The sequence below is a fragment of the Narcine bancroftii genome, chromosome 2 (genome assembly GCF_036971445.1).
Source record: "Narcine bancroftii isolate sNarBan1 chromosome 2, sNarBan1.hap1, whole genome shotgun sequence".
In the NCBI taxonomy this organism is placed as follows: Eukaryota; Metazoa; Chordata; class Chondrichthyes; order Torpediniformes; family Narcinidae; genus Narcine; species Narcine bancroftii.
Window position 1 is genome coordinate 180,345,552 of NC_091470.1, and position 15,957 is coordinate 180,361,508.

The 15,957-nt window shown below is 40.8% G+C and overlaps 1 protein-coding gene across 1 annotated transcript; it reads left to right on the top strand.

Moving 5' to 3' along the window:
- Nucleotides 1-321: 321 nt before the first annotated feature.
- Nucleotides 322-8,221, top strand: LOC138754712 (nuclear factor 7, ovary-like). The gene is given in 7 exon segments (XM_069919435.1): nt 322-777; nt 3,201-3,296; nt 3,719-3,952; nt 4,133-4,155; nt 4,251-4,369; nt 6,194-6,720; nt 6,722-8,221. Coding segments are annotated over 7 exon segments (1,500 nt in total). The 5' UTR covers nt 322-333; the 3' UTR covers nt 6,779-8,221.
- Nucleotides 8,222-15,957: the final 7,736 nt, after the last annotated feature.

The window sequence follows — 15,957 nt, forward strand, 5'->3', positions numbered from 1 at the left end:
CAGACTAGGGGTGTGTGGCTATTGATGAAGGCGACGTTCTCCTGATACTGAGCTCGGAACGGATTCCATTGCTGAACAGCTGCAAAGACTCGTCAATGACATCCAAGACTTTGTCCTATTCAATGTTGACCTCCCTTACACTGCTGGACGAAGGGTTTCACCCCTATCTAACCTGTGCATTGTATCACTACCATCTCCCGCCCTGTGGCTTGAGGTGGCCAGGATTTGTCCACACTGAACCCTTGTTGCAAATTAACATTCAGTCCCAAGGACCGCGGCGCGCCTAGTGGTCACTCGTGGTACTGCAGGCGGAGCGTCCCTCGCCGTAAGTGAATGGATTTTGAAGCAGGAAGTGTCGGATTTAACATGGCTTCGAAACACCAGAATGAGTCCTGGACCGAAGAGGTGATTTGTCCCATCTGCTTGGATTTCTTCACCGATCCGGTTATACTGGAGTGTGGCCACAACTTCTGCCGCTCCTGTATCACACAGATTTGGGAAGGAGAAGGGAGGAACTCCTGCCCGGAGTGTCGAGAGGAGTTTGTGGACGGAACCCTCAGGGTGAACCGGGCCTTGGCCAGTCTGGCTAAGAAAGCTCGAAAACTGAACCTGAATCCGGCAGAGAAGGAGAGGAAACCTCTCTGCGAGGAACATCAGGAAGAGCTGAAGCTGTTCTGTGAAACCGACAAGAAGCTGATCTGTGTGATTTGTAGAGACTCGCTGGAACACAGAGAGCACCGCTTCCTGCCGGTTAAAGAAGCTGCGGAAATCTATAAGGTAAAAACCAAACAAACTTTGAACACATCATTATTTTATGGATAATTATGTTATTGATAATAACCAGCACGGTTAGCGCATCGCTGCTACAGCGCCTGCGACAGGGGTTCAAATTCGGCGTTGTCTGTAAGGAGTTTGTACATTCTCCCCGTGTCTTCGTTGGTTTTCCACCGGGTCTCTGGTTTCCTCCCACCCTTCAAAATGTGACGGGGATGTACGTTAATCGGGTGTAATTGGGTGGCAGGGGCTTGTGGACCGTATGAGCCTGTTACCGTGCTGCATGTCCAAATTTAAATTTTAAAAATACGTTACCCAATATCCGAAAAGCTTGGGACCAGACATTTTTCAGTTATTGGGTTCTTTTCGGTTAACGGAACCATGACTTTAAACAGCCCAGTAGTATCAGCAGAATACTTGTATCAGCGGTTAAACAACAACAAAAAACAAAGGCAGGCTTTTCCAGCATGAAATGTTTAATAGGTACCAAAATAAAAGTGATATTTGCTTACAAAATGAATGCAGCACCACACACTAGAAATTCTCCTTGAAGCCTTTTTTCAAATGTTTCTCCAGAGTCATCTGCCTCATTAACAATGGTTTTTGTCTTAGAAGTCTCAATTTGATTTTATAGATGACATGATCTCTGTTATGAATGCTCTGGTCCTTCAGTAAGCCCATCATACATTTTCACCATTTACAGGCACTTTTTCTGCAGTGTCATCTTTTTTTATTTTTATTTTTCACACTATGAACCATACTGTCCAAAATACACACAAACATTTCCCTCTTGAATATACTTGATCGCGTTCACCTGGATGTAGAACAAGTTCAGCTATTTCACCACCGGTCAGTGAATTGGAGCCTCATTATTGATGTTAAAAACTTCTTCAATGTCCACTTCTTCTTCCAACTTACTGATGGACTCTGAACATATATCTTTTGCATATGTAAGAAGGTCACATTTTTTTCTCACCTGACTCATGGAATCCTTCAAAATCGCCATCTTCTTCATCTTCATCACTGAACATAGTTGCAGGCCAGAGATTGTGCTAGGCATGTACAACTGTGCTCCAAGTGTTGGCAGCAGCATATATGGCATCCTTTATGGTAAACTCCTTTTGGAAACCTGCCACACCCAAGCCACTGTTCACTGCAGACAGCATGTTGTTCAAGAAAGTGTATTTGTATTCACTGTTTATTGATCTAAGGATACCTTGGTTATATGGCTGAATTAAGGAAGTCACATTTGAGGGAAGGTACATGACATGAACATTATGTTTGTTGAGACTTTCAGCTAGAAAATGAGCAGAACAGTTGTGGAGGAATGAAAAAACCTTCAGTCATCATCAGGTCCAGCTTCCCTGCAGTGAGCACGACCCGCTGCCATAAAATGTTTGTTAAGCCAATCAGGAAAGATATTCCTGGTGACTCATGCCTTTCTGTTTGCATAATAATAGACTGGTAAGAAATTCTCTCTCTTAAAACAAGGATCCAAGCTTTTGGCTATCACAGCAAGCATACACTTATGCTTGCCTACTGCATTAACACATCCCAGCACAGTTATTCTGTCCTTGGCATCCTTAATTCCTGTAGAGGTTCTTATCAGCTATTCCCGGTGTTGTTCTGGGGCAATGGCATCAAAAACAGTGATGATTCCTCAGCATTATAGACTTGTTCTGGCATCAGGTTTTCATCAGCGATGATCTTGGCAAACTCAAAAATGAATTTCTCCTGTTTTGTGATCAGCAGATGCTTTCTTGTCACTCATCTTTAACAATTTAATGCCATGTCTTTTCTTAAATTATTCAGCCAGCCTGCTGAATATTCAGTTCCCTTCAATTTTCAGAACATCATGATAGAGCTTTGCTTGTTTCATAGACAGCAAACCATGAAGTGGCATGTGTTCACTGTGATGGTTTTGGACTCACTCCATCAATACATGATCGAACTCTTCACTTTTACCTCTATGTGGTGTTTTTCTATCTTTTATGAACTTCTGTTCATCACTTTCAGAATAGAACTTCAACAGTTTATCTATCTGTTTCTTTAGGTCATAGATTATGGTTGTTCCAACATTTACACCAGTGTCCAGTTTTACCAGCAGCTTGACTTTCTGTTCTATAGACAAGCATAAACACTTCCTCTTTTTCTTTTAACTGACATCGATAGTGCTATCTGCAGACCTTTTTGCCATTGCAACTATATCTTGGTACAGTACATGAGAGTTCCATTGGGTTCAAAATGGCACCAATAGAATGTCAGAGCCTCACATGGGCAAGATGGATGATAAATTTTTTTCAACTTATGATGTCACATTGGCACTGAAAAAAAAATCGGTTAATAGAACTTTTTGGTTAACGGAATTTCAGATATGGGAAAACGTACCATATTACAGTCCAGCTTTTTTGCTCTCTCATTCCCAGGTTCGGTTTAAATCTTCCTTGCAATGCCTCACAGAAAGGAAATCGGCAATGCTGGAAATAGAGCAGCAACAGAAGGAGAAGATTTCTGGAGTGCGGGTAAGGGATTCCTCTGCAGAATTTGTCAGGTGGTTGTGGGAATGTTTTCTCCACTCTCTGCTTGACATCACAGTGTTGGAGTCAGTCCTGCTGAGGATTTGCACATCCAATAACGTGGGCACAACCGTGACCTCTGGAGCTCCCTGTGTGGACTTTGTAGGTTGTCTCAGTGATGATATTTGTCACAACCCTGGTTGAATGGATAATTGGCTGCTGTAACTCACCTTCTGAAGATGTGTGTGATGTATTGGGTGGGAGTTAATGGTCATGTGAGAGAGAGTCAATTTAGGTGGTTGTGCTGGAATGGAATTGATGGGGTGCTCTGAGAAACGCTATAGTCTTCAATGGACAGAATATTCACCTTTTAAGTCAATGGGTTATGCCACATATTAACGCAGTTCATGAATCTCCGTTCATTTCAGGATCAGGCAGATAACCTTCAGTCCCACATCACATCCCAGTTTGCTCAGCTGCACCAGACTCTCATGGATAAAGAGCAGCGCATGCTCAAAGAACTTAGGGAAGAGGAAGAGAGGGTTGTCAATCCAATGCAGGAAAATCTTCGACAGATTCAAGAAAATTTAAATTCTATTCAACAGGAGCTCTCAAAGTTACAGGAACGGATGGATGAAAAGGACATCATGATATTTCTAAAGGTAAAGGATGTTTCTGATGGTTCTGAGTCCCTTCTGCTACATCCTCTTTTTGCCTGTGTGTCAGTGTGCGTTGGGAAATGGGGTGTTCAGCAGGTTGATAAGGATTTGGTTGAACCTCCTGCTGCAGTGGTATCGATGGTCAGTCTCAATCAATTGATATCCATGTTTTATTTATTTCAGGAGGAAGCCCATCGGAAGAGGAGGTAAGAAATGTTCTTCCCTGAAATCCTGCGTCGATTTGGAAATAATTCACAAATTGCTGATGCTCAGATTGTAACCAGCTGTTTAATATTTACAGGATTGGTGAAGTTGAGAATGTATTGTCAGTGATAGATGATGCTCTGTGGTCTGCAAACTTCGAGAATCCCTACCTATTGGACACATTTGTGATAGAAACGCTTGATGCCTTAAAGCGAGGTAAAGCTCTCTCACTGTTTAGGGCCCTTTTTTTGTGTGGCACAGTTGGTGTAGTGGTTAGCACAATGACATTACAGTGCCTGCAATTGGGACTGGGGTAAGAATCTGGCACTTTCTGGAAGGAGTTTGTACGCTCTCCATGTGTCTGCATCACTTTAATCAAGGTGCTCTGGTTTCCTCCCACCATTCAAAACAAACCGTAGGTTGTAGGTTCATTGGGCGGCACAGGCTCGTGAACTGAAATAGCCTGTTACTGTGCTGTATGTCTAAATTTTAAAAAATAGATGCAAGATAACTGATTATATTAAAGGGATAAAAGGAATTTGAAGTTTTATTCCAGTACCAAACCAACCCCCTTCATCAGCTGGAGATGTCCAATCCCCGAACACAGTCAACACAGATGATCAATACTTTTAGTTAAGAGACAAGGAGGTATACAACTGCATCCAGAACCCATCCATCTACCACCACCAGCCTCCCCTCTTCCACGCCATGAGATGCATTTCAAACACAGGGAATGAATCTCGGGATTGTCTTAGAAATTACACCTGGATTCTTCAGACTGAAATCTGAGCCTGCTCCCTCTCCAACCAGTCTGTGAACCCAGATTCTCATTGCCTCAGATCTGCCCCCTGCTGGACACACAAACCTCACTATTGTCACCAAACAATTGAAGTGAAAGAGTGAGATTGAGCAGACAAACTAGCAATGAACACCGCCCAGAATTTGGTCACGGAAGCAGAGCCCTTATTAGACCCCACATTGACAAATGAATTAACTAATACACAAGCCCTTCACCCCACCACGATCATGCCAGCTATGTTACCAAATCAAACTGATCACTTCTCTCTGTACTCGATCTTCATCTCTCCATTCCTTGTCTGTTCAATTCCCTGTCAAAATTGCCGTTAAATACTGTGATATGCTTCCATAACCATCCCAGAAGCGGATTCTTGGTATCTACCAATTCACATGTGAAAACTCTGCTCCCTCCATCTCTCTCTATTGTCACGTAATGAAAAATTTAAAAAGTCACACACGTGATGTATTTTAACTTCTACCTGGCATGAGGCAAACTAAGAATCGCCATGAGCATTGCCAGATGCCCCTAACAATACGAGAAAAGCAAAAGAGAGTCCCTTCCAAGACACTGAGTGTTCGTGAATTCGTCTCCAGTACTCCTGCTGCCTCTGGAGCTTCACAAGACTCCTGTTCAATCCATCGGCAACCTAAGCTCCAAATACCTCCAAAAACCTTCAACACGACCAGGAAGACTTCACTGCCCAAGGCCCTTCTAGTCCTCAGCACCCTCTTGAATTCCAACTGATACAGGATTCCCATGAGAGAGTCTGCAGCAGCCCATGCGGGTCCTCTGATTGCAGGTCGCTTGCAGCCTGTGTGGGTCCCTCAGCTGTTGAGCCCCTCATTGATCTGCCGCCCTTGTCACCATCCTGTAGGGTCAACTCCTCTGTTACTCCTTCTACATGGGGGTGTGTTCTCTCCGTTTCTGGTGCCCTGCTGCGGTCCGCTACTCACCCGGAGTCAGCAACCCTTCGTGGCCGCTGCTGAACACCGGCTTTGCAAAGTTGGTTCCAGACACTGCGATTGCAGGGTTTTACTCACAAACACAGTCGGCTTCTTTAAAAGGCCATTTAACGCCTGTATGGATCCTTCATGAATCGATTCGGCAGTTATTTCTCCACTCTCCCCAGGACCACACCAGCAGGAGCACTGCCATTACAGCAGCTCCAGCAGAGTTGTGACCAAGTCTGCATCCCCCATGACATTAATTCTCTGCTTCTCTCCCCAACCCCCCCACCCCAGTCTCCGTCACCTTAGATGTGGACACGGCACATCCGGGACTTGAGGTGTCTGAGGATCGGAAGAGGGTGAGATGGACCGGGACTCGGAGGGATCTCCCTGACACCGGGAAGAGGTTTACAGTCCAGCCTTGTGTGCTGGGATCAGAGGGATTCACTTCAGGGAGACGTTACTGGGAGGTGGAGTTGTCGTCGGGGATTCGGGGCTGGAGTCTGGGAGTCGCTGCAGAGTCTGTGGAGAGAAAAGGATCAGCCCCTCTGACCCCAGAGGATGGACTCTGGGGCATCGAGCGGTGGAGTGATGGGTTTTATGCGAACACCTCCAGTCGATCCCGTCTCCCTGTTGGTCCCATCCCCAGGATGGTGGGAGTTTATCTCAGTTATGAGTCTGGGACCGTTTCATTTTACAACGCCGACACGAAGTCCCATATCCATACCTTCACTGGGAATAAATTCACAGGAAAACTTTATCCGTTTTTGTGGTCTGGGGATGTGAACAAGTGGCTGAGAATATGTTCTGGTCCTGCTCGGGATCTTTAAATATTTTGGGTCCCAGGAATGGTGTCAGGAGCGGGGTCAGGTACGGTAGGGGAGAAACCCCAGTGATAACAGGTTACCGATGAACGGGTTCCATTGAATCCCAAAATTCCTCATTATGAAACCCCCAATGAGCCTGTAAATAAAACCAGTGGAAATTCAATGTGGGAAGAATGAAATAAACAGGAACTGAAATGAGAGCTGTCAATTCAATCATTTTAACCCCAGAACTGCATTCATTAATGGAACACAAATACCTTTGTGAAAAGATAAAAATTTAACATTTGCTCTCCTTGCGATTCAGCAGACGCCGTAGGTGGCTGGTCCACAGCTCCCAGCATCCCCAGGTCCTAAAGCCCCCTGCTTCAGTGGGAATAGCACGAGTGGTGGTGCTGACTGGAAGAGGGGGGGGAGGGGGAGTCTAGGGCAGGTATACATTGGAGGGACGAGTGAAATCGGATTCGAGCTGAGGTGAGTAAAAGTTGAACGTTGGGAATGGGAGATGCAAGAGATGGTGAATACCTGAAACAGCTGAATTCAGTAGGGAGTGCTGAAGGCTGCAATGTGTCTATCATGTCGATGAGGCACCATCTCTCAACGTTTTTGGAGATGAGTAGTTAATATCCAGGCATACAAGGGCAGAATTCAGCTTAGGAGTGGGATGGGGAAATTAAAGTGATGCCACTGGAGGGTCAGAGACTTCCTATTGGTCACACACTCTGGAGTAGGGAGCCTCATGCAGAGTGGACTATACTGGGCTGCACAATTCATTGGCACGTCAGTAAATCCACAGCTTCAACCAGGTGGAGAGTGCGGCTCTTGGGGTGGGTGCGGCAGAACAATGTAAATGTGTGTCGCAAATCCTGCAGGTGGATGGGGAGTTGCCAAGGGAAGGGCATTAGGGATAGGGTCGAGACAGAAGAGTGCATCAGAATATCATGGAGGGAATGTTCCTTCCTAAAGATAGCTTAGCACCAACTCGTATACAATGGGTACAGGATATTATGTCTTACTTGAGTTTGGAGAAAATTAGATATAACATTAAAGAGATCAAGATTGAATTTGACAAGATAAGGGGCACTTTCATGGATGACTATCATAAATTGAATATATAGACAGGGGTGCTCTGGGGGTTTTCTGTCTGAAGTCCAGAAGCTGAGACTTGATTCTTTACATATTATTCACTGGTGGTGTGTTTAGTGGGAGGGGTAGGATTAGAAGGGGGGAGGGGGAGGGTTCTTTTTTATCTATTTTTCTTTACAAGTAGAAGAGATTAGTCCAGTTAGATAACCAACAATGAATGTCGTAATATTAGAACATGAGGTGAAGTTCTCATAAGGGAATTTCCATTTTTATTTTAGCATTGTGTACAAGACAATGTATAAATCACTTATTATTCATATTCTGCATTGCTTTATATAAATGTTATGTAACTAATATGTAGACAATATAATATTTCTCTCAAACAAATCAATAAAAATATTTTAAAAGAAAAGGAATGTTCTCTCCTGAATGACGAACTGTAACAGACCTGTGTTGAATATTAATCCTTAGTTTAATGTTAAAACTATATTTTATCTAGATATGGTTTAATAAGTTAGTTTTGGGTGGACAGGGGTCATATACATTCTACAAATGCATGGTTCTTTGCAGCTGTTCGCTGGCTTCAACACAAAGATAAAACATTAGCATTTTAAACACACATGGTTCTTTGAGATTGAAGACATAAGTCAGTTTGAGATGGAATGGCTGTTGTTTGAAGTTGGAGTCAAGAGATTAAAGGATTTATGATAGTTCTTGATACTGGAGACGATAGGTGTTGCCTCAGAAACACCTGGGTAAAATGAACAGCCATTTTGTTGGTAAATTCTGGACAGCCTGGAACCAGAAGAGAACCATCAAAGTTGATTACTTTGTGTTAGTAAGTGGACAGAGATGTTTCAGCATATCAGTGTGAAAAAAGCAGTATGAACTTCAAAGACAGAAATGATGTCTCGCACCATGCATCATGAGAGATTTGGAGAAATATTATCAAATTCAGACACACACACAGAGAGGAGTTGGAACCTTATGAAAGACAGGGTTGAATTACAGTAACTAGAATAGGTGCTGTCATGTGTTACACCTAATAAAAGGGGAATATAGAACATAAGTGGATTTCAAAAGGATTACCACTTTTCCAACTGCTCTTTTGAAAATAAAGAGTGCAGCCTCATCGTGGAAGAAACTCCATGACTCTTAAGAATAAAATTTTACCTCCTGGAAAGACAGGACCTATATTATCCTATTCACAGAAGATGCAATGTAGGTAGCTTTTTTTAAAAAGAAAGCCCACTTACCATTTGTGCCCAGAAAATGGGCACTCCTATATGAAGGAAAATCAGCCTGAAGGAAACTCATTGAAAGAATTGTGAGCTTAAAGAGGCCTGACGATATGGTGTTTAAAAGCACTTTACAATTATTTATGAACTGAAAATCTAAGACCTTCAAGCAAGACCAAAATAATGCTGAAGTTTTAAAAATTGACTTTTTAGAGGTTGGGACTTTATCACACACACGTTCTTACATTTGTGCATAGTGGGGTTTAAATTTAGAGTTAAAGTAAGAGATAAGTAAAAAATGTCATGTTACTGTAGTTTAATAAAAACTATTATTCATTGCCTGGTGAATTTTCCATTGCTGTTCCTTTGTTAGTGCAAACAAAGTCTCTTTAGTTCCTAACAAAATTAAGATAGAACCTGCACCCATGGGCAGATGTGTGTGATGGTGAGAACACCTTCGATGTGACAGGAATTTTGGGAAGACAATGCATTATCTGGCAGTGGAAGGCAAGGATGGGAGCATTGCGGTGGGTGGAGAAGGCAACAGAACTGAAGATATCACCTGCTAAGATCTTTAAACTTTTTCTGTTCCTTTTATTTGGAAGTATTCCAGCATCTAATTTGTTTTTGTAATTAATCTGATGTCTGTTCTGATGTAACCATATAACCATTTACAGCACAGAAACAGGCCAGTTTGGCCCTTTTAGTCCATGTCAAACAATTTCTCCCACCTAGTTCCACCAGCCCGCATTTGGCCCATAACCCTCCACACTTCTCCCGTCCACAAATCTATCGAACTTTTCCTTAACTATCAACATTGATCTCGCTTCTACCACCTCTGCTAGAAGTTCATTCCATGCCCCCACTACCCTCTGTGTGAAGAAATACCCCCTCAACTTTTCCCCTTTTACTCTCAATCCATGCCTTCTTGTTTGAATCTCCCCCACTCTCAATGGAAAAAGCCTATCCACAGATGACTTTGAATACCTCTCCTAAATCATCCCTCAATCGTCTACGCTCCAGGGAATAAAGTCCCAGCTTGCTCAACCTTTCCCTGTAACTCAAAACCCTGAAAACCGGGAAACATTCTTGTAAACCTCCTCTGCACTCTCTCTCTTCTGTTTATTTGGCGACCAAAACTGCACACAGCATTCCAAATTTGGCCTCACCAATGCCTTATGCAACTTCAACATAACATCCTAACTCTTGTATTCATTATTCTGATTTATGAAAGCCAACATACTAAATGCCTTCTTTACCACCCTATCTACATGTGATTCAACTTTCAGGGAATTATGTACCATGACTCCTAAATCCCTTTGTTTCACTGCATTCCTCAATTGTCTACCATTTAACATGTATGACCTATTTTGATTAGTCCTACCAAAATGTACCACCTCACATTTCTCCATCTTTCAGCCCACTCTTCTAACTGTCCTTTATCACCCTGTAAGCTTTGATAATCTTCCTCACTGTCCACAAAACTGCCAATCATCGTATATGAAAAACAGCAATGGACCCTGAGGCACTCCACAAGTCACCAATTCGACAAACAATTTTCCACCTCTACTCTCTGACATCTCCCATCTAACCATTGTTGAATCCATTTCACTACATCATTAATACCTAATGCTTCCACCTTCCTTACTAACCTCTTATAGGGAACCTTGTCAAAAGCCTTACTAAAGTCCAAATGAACAGCATCCACAGCCTTCCCCTCATAAACCTTTTTATTAATCTTGAAAAACTATGATTTGTTAAACATGATCTGCCCTGTACAAAACCACGCTGACTACTCTGAATCAATCACTGTCCTTCCAAATAGTTGTGTATACCATCTTTAAGAACATTTTCCATTTATTTACCCATAACTGACATCAGATTTACAGGCCTATAACAACCAGATTTACTTTTGGATCCTGTTTTGAACAGCCGAACAACATGAGCCACCCTCCAGTCCTCCAGCACCTCCCCCATGGCCAGTGACTTTTTAAATATTTTCATCAACGCTCGCACTATTTGAGCACTAATCTCCCTCAAGGTCCTAGGGAATATTTTGTCAGGATCCAGAGATTTATCTACCTTGATCTTTTTTAATATATCCAACACTACCTTCTCATTAATCCTTATATTATCCATGACCTCCTTACCATATTTCTTCACTTCATCTGGTTCAATATTCCTTTGGTTAGTGAATACTGAAGAAAAAAAATCATTTAAAATTTCTCTCATCTCCTCTATCTTCTCACAGAGCCTACCCCCTTATCTTCAAGGGGCTCAATTTTATCCCTCACTATTCTTTTACTTTTAATGTACCTATAGAAACACTTTCAATTTATTTTTATTTATACCTGCCAAAGCAGCTTTGTATCTCCTTTTAGCCTTTCTTATTTCTTTCTTTTTAAAAAAAATCCTTATATTCCTCAAGCAATTCAGGAATTGCTGTTTATACCTATTGTACACATCCCTCATCCTCCAAACCAAGTTCCCAATATCTTTTGAAAACCAAGGTTCCCCATAGTTTTTATAGCCTTTCCTTTAATCCTCACAGGGGCATACTGACTTTGTGCTCTCAAAATTTCTCCTTGGAATAACCTCCATTTATCTGCTACATCCTTCCCTAAAAATATCCCAATCCACACCCTCTAAATATTTTCTCATCCCCTAGAAATTTACTTTCTTCCAATCAAGAAACTCAATCTTTGGCCCATCTCTATTTTCCATTACTAGCCTAAAACTAATAGTATTGTGATCACTAGACCAAAAGTGTTCCCCTACACAAACCTCTGTCACCTGACCTATATCATTCCCTAATAGGAGATCCAATACTGCCCCCTCTCAAGTCGGTTCTTCTATGAACTGATTAAGAACTTTCCTGAACGCACTTAACAAACTCTAACCCATCCAGTCCTCTTACTGTATGGACATCCTAGTTAATGTGTGGAAAGTTGAAATCTCCCATAACTACCATCTTGTGTTTATTACACATATATGTAATCTCTTTACAAATTTGTACCTCTATTTCCCTCAGCTCATTTGGTGGTCTATAATACACTCCCATTAATGTTTTCATGCCTCTGCTATTCCTCAGTTCTACCCAAATAGTCTCACTGGACAATCCCTCTAATCCATTGTGTAAATAAAATAAAATAAAATAGTTGGTGTATTATTGGTAACACTGCAAATTCAGGTACATCGTCAATTCAACTCATGAATGTATTTTCAGTTCATAAAGAATTCCAGTACCAATGCCTCCTGAGCATAAAGCCCTGCAAAGGGTAGTAGACACAGCCCAGAACATGATTGAGAACTTCTATGGGAAACGCTGACATTGAGGAGTAGCAGCATCAAAAATCCACGCCACCCAACACATGCTCTGTTCTCGCTGCTGCCAGCAGGAGAGGTAGGAACCACAAGACTCGCACCACCAGGTTCAGGAACAGCTGCTACTCCTCCACCATCAGACCCCTCAGCAACAAACTCAATCAGGGACTCATTTAAGGACTCTTATTTTTTGCACTTTATTGATTTTTTTTCTCTCTGCAGTACAGTCAGTTTGTTTACATTTTATTTTTTTGAAATTTTTATTTAAATTTTCACATATGAATTAAAGTTATACATAAATGTCTTGTTCAAAATACTAATAATTAATATATAGTGATTTAAACCCCCTTCCACTCTACAGAATTTAACCCCAAAGAAAGTAAGATAAAAGGAAGAAAGAAAAAAACATCTAGACATTATTGAATAAAAATAAAGATTAATAAAACATTGAATTGGTCATACTGTCTCCACAAAGTGGAGGTTTTCTACTGAATATTTATATTTAAATGTCTCCCAGATTTTTAACAAAGGAGTATCTCTATCTCCACTTAACAATTTATCGTCTAATTTGTATATAAAGTTTTCTGGAATTTATTCTCCTATTTTATTAATTTCTATCTGAATTCATGCTAGTTTCTCTCCCTCTTCAAAGAAGGTAGAGAGAAATCTCAGTTGTGCTGCCCTATAATAATTTTTAAAAATTTGGTAGTTGTAACCCTCCTAATTCAAATTTCCAAGTTAAAATTTCTAATGCAACTCCTGCCATTTTCCATTTCCAAATAAATTTCCTTACACACTTATTTAATTCTTTTTTTTTAAATTTTTAATTTTTCACACCATAAATCACATTAGCCATGATATACACTATTTCTTTTTCACACATATACAGTGACTTTTTCTCCCCCCCCCCCCTCCTCCCAAGCCACCCCCCCACCCCCCCCCCCCTCATCCATTTTGGGTATACAATCTAGGTTGCATTAAGCCAGTCAGACAATGTTGTCATTCAACAAAAATACACCAGAAATTCTACTGAGTCCATTCTTTTCTTTCCTTCTCCTTCCATCAACTTAGGTAATGTTTGTCCCCGGTAGGTTTTCGCTATTGTATTTAATGTAAGGCTCCTATACTTGTTCAAATATTTCAATATTATTTCTTAACCTATATGTTATTTTTTTTCTAATGGAATACATTTATTCATTTAAATTTAGTAGTTTCTTCCTTTTAATTTGGTTATGTATTCCATTAATATTTAAAGTCATATAGTTCAGCGTAGCCCTTTTATATTTTGTTTATCTTCTCTTTCCGTTTTTCCATCATTACCTTTCCTCCTTTTCCATTTCTGTTTTCTTATTTTCAACTCTTTATAAGACAACATTCCTACAACATCCAACATTTTCCTTATTCTCCTATTTCTATCTTATTTATCCCCAATCTCCCCTTCCCCTCCTGAGTTGTCCTTTATCCCTTGTCGGACAACCACATCTCCCCTCTCCATTTGGATTTGCGAATCCACTCGCAAGCGTCAACTGATTTTGCAGTGACCGCTATTTCCCCCCACCCCGCCCCCCCCAGAAAAGATTTCACTTTTCATATGTCACAAAGGTCACTCTTTTAATTCCCTCCTTATTCTCTCTATTCCATTACCTTCCCTTATTAATTCTTGTCTATACTATCTATATTTTCCTCTAAGTACAGATACATTCACGTATGCACATTGTCTCTATTCACTCTTATACCTCTTTACCCGCATACATATCAATCGTGATCATTTTTACTCTCATTACCCGTCTTCATCCCTCAGTCTATTTTTGTCTTTACCCACATACATATCAATCGTGATCATTTTTACTCTCATTACCCGTCTTCCTCCCTCAGTCTATTTTTGTAATTGTTCTGCAAATTTTCGTGCTTCTTCTGGATCCGAGAATAGTCTGTTTTGTTGTCCTGGAATAAATATTTTCAATACCGCTGGATGCTTTAGTATAAATTTATACCCTTTCTTCCATAAAATCGCCTTTGCTGTATTGAACTCTTTTCTCTTCTTTAGGAGTTCAAAACTTATATCTGGATAAATGAAGACTTTTTGCCCTTTATACTCCAGTGGTTTGTTGCCCTCTCTTACTTTTTCCATTGTCTTCTCCAGTACCTTTTCTCTTGTAGTATATCTTAGGAATTTTACTACAATAGATCTTGGTTTTTGTTGTGGCTGTGGTTTAGAGGCCAATACTCTATGTGCCCTTTCTACTTCCATTTCTTGCTGTAGTTCTGGACATCCTAGGGTCTTAGGGATCCACTCTTTTATAAACTCCCTCATATTCTTGCCTTCTTCATCTTCCTTAAGGCCCACTATCTTTATGTTATTTCTTCTGTTATAATTTTCCATTGTATCTATTTTTTGAGCTAGTAGTTCTTGTGTCTCTTTAGTTTTTTTATTAGATTCCTCCAATTTCTTTTTTAAGTCTTCTACCTCCATTTCTGCTGCTACTGCCCGCTCTTCCATCTTGTCCATTTTCTTTCCCATTTCTGTTAAGGTCATCTCCATTTTATTTATTTTCTCTTCTGTGTTGTTTATTCTTTTTCTTAAATCCTTAAATTCCTGTGTTTGCCATTCTTTAAATGACTCCATGTATCCTTTAATAAGAGCAAGTATATCTTTTACCTTTCCTTTCTTTTCTTCTTCTATTTCTCTGTACTCTTCCTCTTCCTCTTCTTCTTCCTCTGGGTTGACCATCTGTTGTTTCTTTGGTGCCCTTTCCTCCTCTTCTTTCTTGTTTCCATTGTCTTCTGTGGTCTCTTCTTGCTGCAGGTGTTCTGCAGCTGTCGTTGCCGGCTGTGGAGATCGACTCCCCAGCTGGTCCCCCCTCCCGTCGGTGTGTTTTTTTTCATTCGCATCGCGCATGCGCGATTCTTCGCGCATGCGTGGTTGCGCACTTTTACTCGGCTCTGCGAGCCATTTTTGTAGTCCATTTTTTACCGACCTGAGGGAGCGGGTTTCTCTCTCCGCAGCGGGCCTCTTCGGACAGGTAAGGCCTTCACCTTTTTCCTCCTTTGTCTTCTCTTCCTCTCTTCTTACCGTTGCTTTCGATTTTTCTTTTTTTGTCGCCATCTTCTTTCCACCTTTATACTCACTTTTCTGTAACTTTTATTTCTGTGCCTTTGTGTTTTCCTTTGTTTTTCCCGACTTTTCTGGAGAGGGCTGGAGTTCACCGTCCGGCCACTACTCCATCACGTGACTCCTCACACTTATTTAATTCTTGAAAAAATTTTGATGATGTAGATATAAGTAATGATTGAAATAAATAATCCACTCTAGGAAATATATTAATTTTTATACATTAACCCGAATAAAGTTAAAGGAAAATTCATCCAATTTGTTAAATTTTCATCAATTTTCTTAAGCCAAGGTGTATAACTCAATTAATATAAATTAAGTACATTTTTATCTATTTTAATACCTAAATATTTAATTGCATCTGTTTGCCATTTAAAGTGACTCACTTTTACACTGGGTATAATTCACTCTTGTCACATTTTATAACCATATAATTAATTACTTTAATCCTAAATAAAATTTATGTAAAAATCT